The sequence below is a fragment of the Heterodontus francisci genome, chromosome 7 (assembly GCF_036365525.1).
Source record: "Heterodontus francisci isolate sHetFra1 chromosome 7, sHetFra1.hap1, whole genome shotgun sequence".
In the NCBI taxonomy this organism is placed as follows: domain Eukaryota; kingdom Metazoa; phylum Chordata; class Chondrichthyes; order Heterodontiformes; family Heterodontidae; genus Heterodontus; species Heterodontus francisci.
This window is the reverse complement of record NC_090377.1, coordinates 8,949,620-8,965,241: the sequence shown is the minus strand read 5'-3', so window position 1 is coordinate 8,965,241 and position 15,622 is coordinate 8,949,620. Positions and strand designations below refer to the sequence as shown.

At 46.8% G+C, this 15,622-nt stretch overlaps 1 protein-coding gene across 1 annotated transcript in view; it reads left to right on the top strand.

Moving 5' to 3' along the window:
- si:ch211-67e16.11 (uncharacterized) overlaps nt 1–15,310 on the top strand; it is a 100,421-nt gene extending 85,111 nt beyond the window's left edge. The window contains exons 6-7 of the mRNA XM_068034459.1: nt 5,645–5,899; nt 12,564–15,310. Of these exons, the coding sequence (XP_067890560.1) occupies nt 5,645–5,899; nt 12,564–12,764 (456 nt within the window). The 3' untranslated portion in view covers nt 12,765–15,310. The remainder of the gene's footprint in view (nt 1–5,644; nt 5,900–12,563) is intronic.
- The last annotated feature ends 312 nt before the right edge of the window (nt 15,311–15,622 follow it).

The following is a 15,622-nucleotide window of genomic DNA, read 5'->3' as shown; positions in this document are numbered from 1 at the left end:
CAAATGGAAACATACTCTCTGTGTCTTGTCTATCAAAAACTTTCATAATTTTAAGACTTCCATTAGGTCTTCCCTCAGGCTTCTCTTTTCAGGAGAGGAGACTCACTTTGTTCCCCCTCTCCTGATAGGTATACTCCCACATTTCTGGTATCATCCATATGAATATTTTTTGCACCCTTTCCAGTGCCTCTATATCTATTTTAGAATATGGCAACCAGAATTGTATGCAGTGCTCTAGTTGTAGGTCGAACCAAGGTTTGATATAAATTTAGCATAATTTCCTTACTTTTCAATTCTATCCCTCTAGAAATAAACCCTGGTGCTTTTTTATGGCCTTGTTAACCTGCGTCACTACGTTTGATGATTTATGTATTCCCAGATTGCTTTGTTCTTCGACCCCATTTAGATTCTTATTCTCCAAGTAATATGCAACCTCCTTATATTTCTTGCCAAAAAGTCTTCTTTCTTCTTTGGCCTCCTTATCTCGAGAGACAATGGGTAAGCGCCTGGAGGTGGTCAGTGGTTTGTGAAGCAGCGCCTGGAGTGGCTATAAAGGCCCATTCTAGAGTGACAGACTCTTCCACAGGTGCTGCAGATAAAATTTGTTTGTCGGGGCTGTTACAAGGGCTCTCCCCTTGCGCTTCTGTCTTTTCTTCCTGCCAACTGCTAAGTCTCTTCGACTCGCCACACTTTAGCCCCGCCTTTATGGCTGCCCGCCAGCTCTGGCGATCGCTGGCAACTGACTCCCACGACTTGTGATCAATGTCACAAGACTTCATGTCGCGTTTGCAGACGTCTTTAAAGCGGAGACATGGACGGCCGGTGGGTCTGATACCAGTGGCGAGCTCGCTGTACAATGTGTCTTTGGAGATCCTGCCATCTTCCATGCGGCTCACATGGCCAAGCCATCTCAAGCGCCGCTGACTCAGTAGTGTGTATAAGCTGGGGATGTTGGCCGCCTTGAGGACTTCTGTGTTGGAGATACGGTCCTGCCACCTGATGCCAAGTATTCTCCGGAGGCAGCGAAGATGGAATGAATTGAGACGTCGCTCTTGGCTGACATACGTTGTCCAGGCCTCGCTGCCATAGAGCAAGGTACTGAGGACACAGGCTTAATACACTCGGACTTTTGTGTTCCGTGTCAGTGCGCCATTTTCCCACACTCTCTTGGCCAGTCTGGACATAGCAGTGGAAGCCTTTCCCATGCGCTTGTTGATTTCTGCATCTAGAGACAGGTTACTGGTGATAGTTGAGCCTAGGTAGGTGAACTCTTGAACCACTTCCAGAGCGTGGTCGCCGATATTGATGGATGCAGCATTTCTGACGTCCTGTCCCATGATGTTCGTTTTCTTGAGGCTGATGGTTAGGCCAAATTCAATGCAGGCAGCCGCAAAACTGTCGATGAGACTCTGCAGACACTCTTCAGTGTGAGATGTTAAAGCAGCATCGTCAGCAAAGAGGAGTTCCCTGATGAGGACTTTCCGTACTTTGGACTTCGCTCTTAGACAGGCAAGGTTGAACAACCTGCCCCCTGATCTTGTGTGGAGGAAAATTCCTTCTTCTGAAGACTTGAACACATGTGAGAGCAGCAGGGAGAAGAAAATCCCAAACAGTGTGGGTGCGGGAACACAGCCCTGTTTCACGCCACTCAGGATAGGAAAGGGGTCTGATGAGGCGCTGCTATGCTGAATTGTGCCTTTCATATTGTCATGGAATGAGGTGATGATACTTAGTAGCTTTGGTGGACATCTGATCTTTTCTAGTAGTCTGAAGAGACCACGTCTGCTGACGAGGTCAAAGGCTTTGGTGAGATCAATGAAAGCAATGTAGAGGGGCATCTGTTGTTCGCGGCATTTCTCCTGTATCTGACGAAGGGAGAACAGCATGTCAATGGTCGATCTCTCTGCACGAAAGCCACACTGTGCCTCAGGGTCGACGCGCTCGGCCAGCTTCTGGAGCCTGTTTAAAGCGACTCAAGCAAAGACTTTCCCCACTATGCTGAGCAGGGAGATTCCACGGTAGTTGTTGCAGTCACCGCTGTCACCTTTGTTTTTATGGAGGGCGATGATATTGGCATCACGCATGTCCTGAGGTACTGCTCCCTCGTACCAGCACAGGCAAAGCAGTTCATATAGTGCTGAGAGTATAGCAGGCTTGGCACTCTTGATTATTTCAGGGGTAATGCTGTCCTTCCCAGGGGCTTTTCCACTGGCTAGAGAATCAATGGCATCACTGAGTTCTGATTTTGTTGGCTGTACGTCCAGCTCATCCATGACTGGTAGAGACTGGGCTGCATTGAGGGCGGTCTCAGTGACAACATTCTCCCTGGAGTACAGTTCTAGGTAGTGCTCAACCCAGCGGTCCATTTGCTTGCATTGGTCAGTGATTGTGTCCCCTGATTTAGATTTGAGGGGGGCGATCTTCTTGATGGTTGGCCCAAAAGCTCTCTTAATGCCATCATACATTCCTCTGTTGTTTCCGGTGTCGGAGGCCAGCTGAATATGACTGCATAGGTGTTGCCAGTAGTCATTTGTGCAGCGCCTGGCTGTTCTTTGTGCAGCTCTTCTGGCTGCTTTAACTGCTATGGATGTCAACTCGCTGGGGGCTTTCTTGTAGTTCAACAGTGCACTGCGCTTAGCGGCTATGACAGGTTCCAGCTCTTCAAAGTGAGATTGAAACCAGTCTACATTCCGCTTCACATGTTTGCCATGGGTGGTCATTGCTGAGTCATAGATGGCGTCTCTGATGTGGGCCCACTTGGTCTCTGCATCCCCTGTGGGAGTGTTTTGAAGGGCTGTTACAAGTGAATTTAGAAATTTTTATAACAGCTGTGGATGAGAAATTCTGCTCGTGTTGATGCGCGGGTGGCCCTTCTGCTTGGAGTGATGCAGCTTCTTTGGTTTGAGTCTAACCTTGCTGCACACCAGGGAGTGGTCGGTGTCGCAGTCCGCACTGTGGAAGCTGCGTGTGATTTGACCACTGTTTAAGGAGGCTCGCCTTGTGACGATGAGGTCCAGCTGGTGCCAATGATGCGATCTTGGGTGCCTCCAAGAAACCTGGTGACAGGATTTAGTATGAAAGAACGAGTTGGTGATGCAGAGGTTATGAGAGATATACAACTCAAGCAGTCTCTGTCCATTCTCATTCATCCTTCCAACGCCAAAAAGTACCACATCACATTTATCTGTGTTGAACTTTGCTTTCCAATTATTTGCCTATTCTGCAATTTTATTAATGCCCTCTTGTAATTTGTTGTAGTCCTCCTCAGTATTGACTATCCCCCCAATTTGGTGTCATGTGCAAATTTAGAATTTGTGTTTTTGATTCCAAAGTCCGTGTCGTTAATGTAAATTGTGAACAGCAGTGATTCCAGCACTGATCCTTGTGGAACATCACTTCTCATCTTCTCCCACTCTGAATAACTACCCTGTACCCCTACTCTCTGCTTCCTGTCTTGCAGCCAGCTAGTGAGTCATTCTGCTACTTGTCCCCTGACTCCGCATTCTCTGACATTCATTAGTCTTATGTGGTACCTTATCAAAGGGCCTTTGGAAATCTGGATAAATTGCATCTACTTCATTGCCATGTCTACTCTCTCTGTTACCTCTTCAAAAATTCAACAAGGTTGGTCAAGAAAGACCTCCCCTTTCATCCTGACTATTCATTATTATATCTTTAGTTTCTAAATGAGACATTAAACCAATGCCCTGTCTGCCCTCTCTGGTGGACATAAAAGATCCCACATCCACTATTCATTGAACAGCAGGGGCATTCTCCCCCATGTCCTGGCCAATATTTATCCCTCCATCTGGACAGATTATCTGCTCATTATCACATAACTCTTTGTGGGATCTTGCTGTGCACAAATCAGCTGCCACATTTCCTACTTTACAACAGTGACTACATTTCATTGGGCTGGATTCTACTGCATTCAACCACTGGGGGCCCTCCTACTGAGTTCCAGTACAGATAGAGTTCAGATTTGAATTGGTACAGGCAGACCTTGAGGTGAATCAGTATAGGTACCCCCCAGGTTGTTTCCCAGAGTCTCTCTTTTGCTGACTGAAAGAGAAAAGTGGATAACATCATTCCTTCTCTCAGTCTCTACTGCCCAGCCTACACCCCTCGGTAATGAAAAGTTTTTTTTAATGTGGGCCTGTTCTGCGTGAGGGCCACCAAAGACAACCAGAGCATGAAAGGACAATTGTTAAGTGTTTATTGTCAATCTGAGTGACGAGTGGAGAAAGCTGAATAATGATCCATCTAGTGCACCTTTTCAGGGGCAGGATAACGTGGATCACAAAAGAGAATGGCTATAAGGGCTGAGTTCCAATGAGGTTGGACAAGCGACACATTCATCTCATCTTAATTCCTGTTTTTTTTTAATGTCTTGGCATCTAATCCACGGAACAGATCATTGGCAAATTCATTACAGCCTGGCAATCAGCTCTCATTTTTTAAAAAATTCTTTAAGATAAATAGCATGCCTGGAATTTAATTTCTCAGTAATCTCCCTCAGTAATTCATTGTGGTTTGTGCAGGTGTGTTCACAAGATATTGATTTTCTGCCAGGCATGGCTTAACTTTACAAAGCACCGAGCAGACTCATTTCTGCCCAGAAATGAATGTTTTAATTAATCACCTTTCAGGTGGTTTATACTGTATTTTGTTTCCTTGAATTAATGACTCATCAATCTTGCCTCAGTGCCTTTGGAAAAGAAAGAACTCCCATTTATACAGGGCCTTCCACCACCTCAGGATGTCTCAAAGTGATTTACAGCCAATGGAGCAGTATTGAAGTGTAATCACTGTTGGAAAGTAGAAAACACAGCAGCCAATTTGGGTATAGCAAGATCCCACAAACAACAATGTGATAATGACTCGATGTTGGTTGAGGAAAAACATATTGGCCCAGGACACTGGGGAGAACTCCCCTGTTCTTCTTTGAACAGTGCAATGGGACCTTTTACACCCACCCGAGAGGACAGACAAGGTTTAACATCTCATCCAAAATAAGACACCTTTGACAGTGCCGCTCTCCCTCAGTTTGGCCCCTCCGACAGTGCAGGGTTCCCTCAGCACTGCCCCTCTGACAGTGACAAGGTACGGTAACAGGATACAGGTATTGGATATGGTAACAGGGTACAGTAATAGAATACAGAGTAGTAATCCAGAGAACCTAAGCTCAATTCCCACCATCATGGCAGTTTACAAATTTGTATTCAGTTAAAAAATATAGAAATAAAAAGCTGGTATAGTAAAAGCGGCCTTGAAGCTTTTGGACTTTCATAAAAACCCAACTACTTCACTGATGTCCTTTAGGGAAAGAAATTTGCTGTGCTTACCAGTTTGGGCCTATCTATGATTCCAGCCCATTCCAGCGTGATTGGCTCTTAACTGCCCTCCAAAGTGGCCCAGCAAGTCACTCAAGTTCTATCAAATTTTCTCAGGGCAATAAAGGTCAGGCTTGTCAACAGCCTGAGAGTGAATTTTAAAAGACCATGATTTGAACATAGTACTTTCTGATTTGTATGGTTGAAGCATCAGGAGAACTGAGATGTTGTACTGGCAAGTGGGGTCTTAATGCTGTGTGTTAATTCCGTTTTAATGATTGTGTGACTCTGTGCATGGTTTAAACTCTCAGGCTGATCAGAAGGAGAAGTACACCGTGGGAGAGTTGATGATGGATCTGGAAGGGTGCAATGCGCACAGGGTGGTAATATTCGTCGATCAAAGTTACCCTGGGACGCTGGCAAAAAAACTGCTATCTTCCAAGAAGCATCCAAATGTCATCCTTGTCAGTAACAGCAGGGGGTCAGATTTCACCTGGGCCTCTAGCTTTGCTGAATTTTGGGCAGAGCTTCGATCTGATCAGTGTCTCATCGATTACCTCTTCAAGGTCAGTTAAAGTTATTTAAGAATGTATGTGGCATGTAAAACAGGAATAAAACACTGCCCCTTGACCTCTCCAGCCACATGCTGCATGGCTAAATGCTGCCTCTCATGGGACTGATCTCTATAATAGGGAAGGTTCTGACACTAATGTCTGTCATAGGCTCAGTGTTAAAGTTACAAATATGGTTCATTGACACTCTCCCAGTAAGTCGCAAAACTAAGAGTTATGTTGGGTTTTTTGTTTACAAACTGGTAGCGTGAGAATTAAATGCTTCTTTCCCCTATGTATTGGATTTATCTTCCATTTGTGTTGTTATGTTATTCCCTGACAGGCAAGTGTCCCCACTGCACATCATCCTTACACTGAAGGGAAATGGGTGCACTGTTTATCATACTGTGTTAGATTTAGATTTAGAGATACAGCACTGAAACAGGCCCTTCGGCCCACCAACTCTGTGCCAACCATTAACCACCCATTTATACTAATCCTATACTAATCCCATATTCCTACCACATCCTCACCTGTCCCTATATTCTCCTACCACCTACCTATACTAGGGGCAATTTATAATGGCCAATTTACCTATCAACCTGCAAGTCTTTTGGCTGTGGGAGGAAACTGGAGCACCCGGAGGAAACCCACGCAGACACAGGGAGAACTTGCAAACTCCACACAGGCAGTACCCAGAATTGAACCCGGGTCGCTGGAGCTGTGAGGCTGCAGTGCTAACCACTGCGTCACTGTGCCGCCCTCTCCCCACACTGGGGAGCAGCCCGCTCATTTTCTCTCACCACATGGAGGACAGGCCTCTCTTTCTCCGTCAGTATACTGGGAGACAGGGCTCTCTTTCTCCCTCACTATTAAGGGGAATTGCCCCCTCTTTCACCATGTTGTAAGCACAAGCACCTCTCATGTTGCCAATCTCTTTCTGCTCATCACACTTCCTAGTTAGAGCACAAGATTGCTCTTTCATCATGCAGGGTATGTTATGTGCCCAATTGACAAGGGGAGATTCTGGTGTCAAGGGGCATTACAGACCTTGGGATCTGTTTGCTGTCTGGTAGACTTCGGATCAAATGGAGGGAAAAATCAGCAAAGGGGATTGGACTAAAACCTCAGTCATACTTGAGAGAACAAAATGCTGATTAGCTGAGAGGCTTCCATGGTTTGTGACTGAAGTCAATCATTAGTGAATTCAACTGGGAGTGGACATCAAGGTATAAGCAGTAATACAATTGCTTTTACTGTAAAGTTATGAAGATGTGGAATGTTTTTGCTGAGGAATGGGACATCAGTTATATCAGGTCAATTAAAGTCTCCTTAAATCTCTCACCTCTAAGTCTGCCAAATGATGCTTCACCTCCCGAAGGACGTGGATGAGCTTTCCGGACGTCGATGGTGGGCACTGAGGAAATGGCTTATTACCTGCACCAGCTTCTCCCCCCCCCCTCCCCCTCACTTTACCCCCCTTCCACCCCCCCCCCACCCCCGTCCCCTTCCCTGCTCCACCCTCTCAGCTCACCCCTTCACAACCCCGTCCCAGCCCGCCCCCCCCCCTCGCACCATCTTCACCCCGCACCCCCTTCCCCTGCACCCCCCCCCCACCCCCTCCTTCTACCCCTCCCCCTTGCATCCCCTCCCACCGGCACCATCCTACACCTGTGTAGGGGCCCCAACAACCCCACTGCCTTGTGGGCGTCTCGGGAGAGACCAAGGCTAAGGGAGTAAACCCTAATGGAAAATCCGGAGCGGAACCCCGTAGGCAGTCATGTGTCACCTTTGGCATGTTTCCGGCAGTTCCTGCAGCCATGCTGGTGCCAAACGTCGTGTCCTGCACTCCTTTGGACCCCACCAGAAAGGCCGAGAGGGGGGTTTTGACGACTGGGCAACTCTCAACCTCCATAAATTTGCCCAGGCATGCGCCATGGAGAGGTCACTCCATAGTTGCCTCACAGCGACTAAAACAACACGGAAGGCAGCAGTTACGGGTTATAAGTCCAGATAAATTGGCGTAGAAACTGGGCGCCTCGGGTTGCCTTTGTCGGTGGGAGAGGTCATTGCACCTCACTGGACAGCTACCGCCCGCCTCAAACCGGGCAGCCCCCGGTCAATAAGGTTCTGTCCCGCCACAGTCTGCCTGCTTCAATGGGTGCTTGGAGCTCAGGGTCATTGCCCGAAAGGTGGACTGATACACCGCACCAAACAACATGAAAAAAGGAAAGAAGGTACCAGCCCTTCGCTTTGCAAGCTGGAACGTCAGAACTATGTGTCCTGGCCTGTCGGAAGACCTTACACAAATCAACGATTCTCGGAAGACCGCCATCATTAACAACGAGCTCAGTAGATTCAATGTGGACATTGCAGCACTTCAGGAGACTCGCCTCCCCGCGAGTGGCTCTCTAGCAGAGCAAGACTGCACCTTCTTCTGGCAGGGCAGGGATCCTGAAGAACCAAGCCAGCATGGAGTGGGCTTCGCCATCAGAAACTCCTTGCTCAGCATGATAGAGCCTCCCTCAAATGGCTCGGAACGCATACTGTCCATCTGACTGCTCACCACCTCTGGTCCAGTACACCTGCTCAGCATCTATGCTCCAACACTCTGCTCCCCACCTGAAGCTAAAGACCAGTTCTATGAACAACTCCATAACATCATTAGCAGCATCCCCAACACCGAACACCTATTCCTGCTGGGGGACTTTAATACCAGGGTTGGGGCCGACCATGACTCATGGCCCTCCTGCCTTGGGCGCTATGGCGTTGGAAGGATGAATGAGAATGGGCAGAGACTGCTTGAGTTGTGTACCTATCATAACCTCTGCATCACCAACTCGTTCTTTCACACTAAACCCTGTCACCAGGTTTCATGGAGGCACCCAAGATCACGTCGTTGGCACCAGCTAGACCTCATTGTCACAAGGCGAGCCGCCTTAAACAGTGTTCAAATCACACACAGCTTCCACAGTGCGGACTGCGACACCGACCACTCCCTGGTGTGCAGCAAGGTTAGACTCAGACCAAAGAAGTTGCATCACTCCAAGCAGAAGGGCCACCCGCGCATCAACACGAGCAGAATTTCTCACCCACAGCTGTTACAAAAATTTCTAAATTCACTTGTAACAGCCCTTCAAAACACTCCCACAGGGGATGCTGAGACTAAGTGGGCCCACATCAGAGACGCCATCTATGAGTCAGCTTTGACCACCAACGGCAAAAGTGCGAAGAGAAATGCAGACTGGTTTCAATCTCATAATGAAGAGCTGGAACCTGTCATGGCCGCTAAGCGCATTGCACTGTTGAACTACAAGAAAGCCCCCAGCGATTTAACATCCGCAGCACTTAAAGCAGCCAGAAGTACTGCACAAAGAACAGCTAGGCGTTGCGCAAACGACTACTGGCAACACCTATGCAGTCATATTCAGCTGGCCTCAGACACCGGAAACATCAGAGAAATGTATGATGGCATTAAGAGAGCTCTTGGGTCAACCATCAAGAAGATCGCCCCCCTCAAATCTAAATCGGGGGTCATAATCACTGACCAACGCAAACAGATGGACCGCTGTGTTGAGCACTACCTAGAACTGTACTCCAGGGAGAATGCTGTCACTGAGACTGCCCTCAATGCAGCCCAGCCTCTACCAGTCATGGATGAGCTGGACATACAGCCAACCAAATCGGAACTCAGTGATGCCATTGATTCCCGAGCCAGCGGAAAAGCCCCTGGGAAGGACAGCATTACCCCTGAAATAATCAAGAGTGCCAAGCCTGCTATACTCTCAGCACTACATGAACTGCTATGCCTGTGCTGGGACGAGGGAGCAGTACCTCAGGACATGCACGATGCCAATATCATCACCCTCTATAAAAACAAAGGTGACCGTGGTGACTGCAACAACTACCGTGGAATCTCCCTGCTCAGCATAGTGGGGAAAGTCTTTGCTCGAGTCGCTCTGAACAGGCTCCAGAAGCTGGCCGAGCGCGTCTACCCTGAGGCACAGTGTGGCTTTCGTGCAGAGAGATCGACTATTGACATGCTGTTCTCCCTTCGTCAGATACAAGAGAAATGCCGTGAACAACAGATGCCCCTCTACATTGCTTTCATTGATCTCACCAAAGCCTTTGACCTCGTCAGCAGACGTGGTCTCTTCAGACTACTAGAAAAGATCGGATGTCCACCAAAGCTACTAAGTATCATCACCTCATTCCATGACAATATGAAAGGCACAATTCAACATGGTGGCTCCTCATCAGAGCCCTTTCCTATCCTGAGTGGTGTGAAACAGGGCTGTGTTTTCGCACCCACACTTTTTGGGATTTTCTTCTCCCTGCTGCTTTCACATGCGTTCAAATCCTCTGAAGAAGGAATTTTCCTCCACACAAGATCAGGGGGCAGGTTGTTCAACCTTGCCCGTCTGAGAGCGAAGTCCAAAGTACGGAAAGTCCTCATCAGAGAACTCCTCTTTGCTGACAATGCTGCTTTAACATCTCACACTGAAGAGTGGCTGCAGAGTCTCATCGGCAGGTTTGCGTCTGCCTGCAATGAATTTGGCCTAACCATCAGCCTCAAGAAAACGAACATCATGGGGCAGGACGTCAGAAATGCTCCATCCATCAATATTGGCGACCACGCTCTGGAAGTGGTTCAAGAGTTCACCTACCTAGGCCCAACTATCACCAGTAACCTGTCTCTAGATGCAGAAATCAACAAGTGCATGGGTAAGGCTTCCACTGCTATGTCCAGACTGGCCAAGAGAGTGTGGGAAAATGGCGCACTGACACGGAACACAAAAGTCCGAGTGTATCAGGCCTGTGTCCTCAGTACCTTGCTCTACGGCAGCGAGGCCTGGACAACGTATGCCAGCCAAGAGCAACGTCTCAATTCATTCCACCTTCGCTGCCTTCGGAGAATACTTGGCATCAGGTGGCAGGACTATATCTCCAACACAGAAGTCCTTGAAGCGGCCAACACCCCCAGCTTATACACACTACTGAGTCAGCGGTGCTTGAGATGGCTTGGCCATGTGAGCCGCATGGAAGATGGCAGGATCCCCAAAGACACATTGTACAGCGAGCTCGCCACTGGTATCAGACCCACCGGCCGTCCATGTCTCCGCTATAAAGACGTCTGCAAACGCGACATGAAATCGTGTGACATTGATCACAAGTCGTGGGAGTCAGTTGCCAGCATTCGCCAGAGCTGGCGGGCAGCCATAAAGACAGGGCTAAATTGTGGCGAGTCGAAGAGACTTAGTGGTTGGCAGGAAAAAAGACAGAGGCGCAAGGGGAGAGCCAACTGTGCAACAGCCCCGACAAACAAATTTCTCTGCAGCACCTGTGGAAGAGCCTGTCACTCCAGAATTGGCCTTTATAGCCACTCCAGGCGCTGCTTCACAAACCACTGACCACCTCCAGGTGCATATCCATTGTCTCTCGAGATAAGGAGGCCCAAAAGAAAGAAAGAAAAAAGAAAATCTCTCTCTTTGTGCTTTCAGTCCCCTCTCTAATTCCCTTCTTGGAGCCCTGAACTATGAAGAACATTGGGATGTTTTGCTACATTAAACAAATGCTCTCTTCCTCTACTGTGCCTCAAAAAGGTGTATTTTTTGCCATTGCCCACCTCCCCCCCCCCCCCCCCCCCATTAGCCATCATGTGTTTCTCTGAGTAGTGACAAACTAGTGATAGCTTTAGGCTGTAAACCTAAACTCAAGACTCAGATTAGTAGATTTTTGTTGGGTAAGGTGTCAAGGGATATGGAGTAAATGAGTTGAGGTACAGATTAGCCATAATCTAAGCAGCCCTGAGGTGTAAATGGCCTCCTCTAGTTCTTATGTAACAGGCTCGAGCTGCTGAATACCCTCGTTCTGTTCTTATGCAACAGGTCTGAGGAGCTAAATGCCCTCCTCCTATTCCTGCTCAGTAGAAATAGGATTAAGATTTACCCCAATTAATTTCATGTGAAGCCTTATAGACAGAGCAGACTTGAATGCATCATTCGATGGATTAAAACTAAATTCCAGAGGTACAAGGCCAATGCCTAATTCGCTGTTCCATCCAGTCTTTCCATCATCATCATTTCTAATCCACAAGGAATTTGAACTTTGCTGGAAAAATAGTCTTTTAGGGCCTTGAGCTGCTCATTGGCTGTCTTGAATTTTAGGCCCTCCCTATCTCAGCGACCTCCTCCAACTCTGGCCTCTTGTGCATCCTCCACCTTTAGCTCTTAAACTCCCTCTCTAAATCTTTCCTTCTCTGTAACACTCCTCCTTTAAAATGCTTCTTAAAACTTACCTTTTAAAACCAAACTTTTGTTCACCTGTCCTAATGTGTCCTTCTTTGGCTCTGTGTCAACTTATGTCTGATTTTTAAAAATTCATTCACAGGATTTGGGCATTGTTGGCAAGGCCAGCATTTACTGCCCATCCCCAATTGTCTTTAATTAGGTGGTGATGTGCTGATTTCTTGAACCACTGTAGTCTGTGGTACACCTGCAATGATGTTAAGGAGGGACTAATGAGGAGTGGATTATGCTCCTACAAAGCGCCTTGGGGTATCTTATTAAGTTAAAGGTGTTTTACATAAATACATGCTGTTGTTGCATTATTGGACTTCATCCTGGAGCTCAGACACTCTGAAAAGTTGAACACTTTTTGATTTCTCTGTTTTTTCCAGAACGTTGCGTGGGCTGCCCCCTCGACTCTTGGAGTAATTGAGTCCACTCCCGGACTCTTGAATAGCACAATCTACGGAGGACCCTGCTGTAACAACCCACCTCTGACTCCAGAAGAAGTAAAGCGGGAGTACATGGGCTGCCAAAATCTTCCCACTGCAGTGTGGTACCAGACAATCCAGCGAAAGGATCTCCCGCACTAACTGCTCCAGCTTGTTTTAACATGGACTCTACTCTTAATGGGACTGGAAACTATGCAAAGTGCAGATTTAAAATTTAACATCTACCTTGTGCAAGATTTTAATTTTGTCATTGTTTTAACTACTTCTGCTGGAAAGTAACTGTTCTAAGAGATCTGATTTACTTTAAATGGATTGACCAGCACTAGGTCTAGCTGTGCAGGAATGGTGGTTATTCTGGCCTCTTGCCCACCCTGACTTATATGTGGGATGTGGGCGTCGCTGGCAAGGCCAGCATTTTTATTGCCCATCCCTAATTGCCCTTGAACTGAGTGGCTTGCTGGGCCATTTCAGAGGGCATTTTAAGAATCACCCTATGCTCCACCATTGGCGGCCGTGCCTTCAGCTGCCTGGGTCCCAAACGCTGAAATTCCATCCCTAAACCTCTCCACCTCTCTCTCCTCCTTTAAGATGCTCCTTAAAACTTAACTCTTTGACCAAGCTTTTGGTCACCTGACCTAAGGTCTCATTCTTTGGCTTTGTGCCAATGCTTGTCTGGTTACGTTCCTGCAAAGTGCCTTGGGTGAGGACAATACATTGTATAAATGCAAGTTGTAAAGGTAAGTTCTGCTTCAAAAAAAGAAAAATCACAAGTTCCCCTGATGATTTCCAGGCTGAGGCAGCACTCAGTGTTAGACCGAGGTCTCGGGTTGAATTCCTAGGCTGTGCTGAGTTAGCTGAATGTAGAAGTAGGGATGCTACACTTGACCTCAATGAGGGAGGGCAAAAGTCAGCCAGGGGTCCTGACTGCTATCTAGCATTCCCTGATGGATACTGCATTGGGTGAGGACAGGATTAGCCTTAACAGTGATGACCCCCGCCAGCACTTGCTGTCGAGGCTTACACTAAGGCTTACACTAAGGCTCACCTCGGCACTGTAACAAAAACTTTGAGATTGAGGAAAAAACTGAGCAATACTTAAACAAGAACACTTTGGTCAGCATATATCATCTTTCATAATATCAGGATCTTCCAAAGTACTTCACAGCCAATCAGGTATTTTTTGAAGTTAGTTCCAGTTGCACTATATGGAGCTGAGTGACTCCAAAATTAACCTGGGCTGAAAGAAAATGACTAGTGGGTCATAACTGTACTATCACAACCCACTCCTCTCCTATTGCCAGGTGCATCGATCTTCTCAATCCCACCTGTGCAGTTCCAGTGGGGAGAGTGACCACTTTTCCATTCAAGATTCTAAGGGGTGTGGATAAAGTGAGATTATCCTGATTGATCTGGCGTTAGGTTAAGAAAGGAGAACTGACCGTGATTCCCACTGCTGATACCTGGCCAACATTTATCCCTCACTCAACACCTAGAAATATTTATCTTGTTGCTATTTGTGGGCCCTTGCTGTGGGCAAATTGGCTGCTATGCTTCCTACAACAGTGACTACACTTCAAAAGTACGTAATTGGCTGAAAAGCATTTTGGAACGTTCTGAGGTTGTGAGAGAGACTATATGTGTAATCAGTGATTAAAAATTCTTCAAACTGGCTAGGTCCTGCGGTATTTTCCCTACTCATGAAAAATGTGTGCACTGATTGACTGTATTCAACAGGTATGGTCAACTTCAAAGGCTCAATTTCAGTGATCCCGCCCTGTGCTGGGAGGGAGCAAGAGTTGGAGAGTTTGGATTATAGTGTTGTAGCCTGGTCTCTGTCCTCGTGTTCCCTTTGTGGATTATTGAATTTACCTCCCAATCCTGAGAATATATGCTGGGGTGCTCCAGTACTCTATTCAGGCCATACCTGGAATATTGTGTACAGCTCTGGTCAATATGACATAACTGGGGGACCCAGGCTTAGAGATAGTGCAGAGGAGTGTAACAAGACTGACCTTCACTGTTAGAGAAATGACTTGGCAACATAGCAGCCTCAAAAATGCCACAGCAAGGACCTTATGAAGCGTAACAGCATAGAGAAAGCAAGCCATGATGAATCCTTCTTGATACAGCTTGGTAGGAAGGCATGGGGTCAGGCCTACTTTAGAGCACAGAAGAGATATCAGTTCTTTAGACAAAGGGTGATCAATAGCCAGATCTAGTTGGCAGAAAAGGCCAGGACATTAGATTCATTTAAGCTAAGGTTGGATGCTATAACGGGGAGAAGATAGAGTTGGTATTCAGCAAGCATGAGATAAAATAAGACAAAAGGGTTGTCTTCATCTTGTATGTGCTTAATATAGTTGCAATAATGGAAACTATTTCAGTACTGTCAGATTTATAAGGAAACTTGCATTCCTGATATAACCACACACAGCATCCCTCCCCTCACTCATCTCCAGAATGTTCTTATCGGGAAGCACAAACTATGCATACAAAGCTGTCAATGAAAACAATTGTAGTATTTGTGTGTTAGGGACTGTAAATAATTGTAGGATTGTGTATGGTTATGGTACCTGGGCAGGAATCGTGTGCAGGAACCCCATGTTCACAATGCAACCAGGCTGTCCTATTTATGCTAACTGTAGATGCTATTCATTGGATTGTAAGTTGACTGTATATATTTGTAATAAAGTAACTTTTGTATAAAAATAACAGTGAAAAGTATAATTTAAAAGGTGGTTCCTTTTCTTTGAGGTGGTTGGTCTCAGTGGTTCATAGGAACATAGAAACATAGGAGCATGAGTAGGCCATTGAGCCCATTGAGCCTGCCTCGCCATTCAATACGATCATGGTTGATCATCCACTTCAATGCCTTTTTCCCACACTATCCTCCTATCCCTTTATGTCATTGGGATTTAGAAATCTGTCAATCCCTGCTTTAAATATACTCAATGACTGAGCTTCCACAGCCCTCTGGGGTAGAGAATTCCAAAGATTCA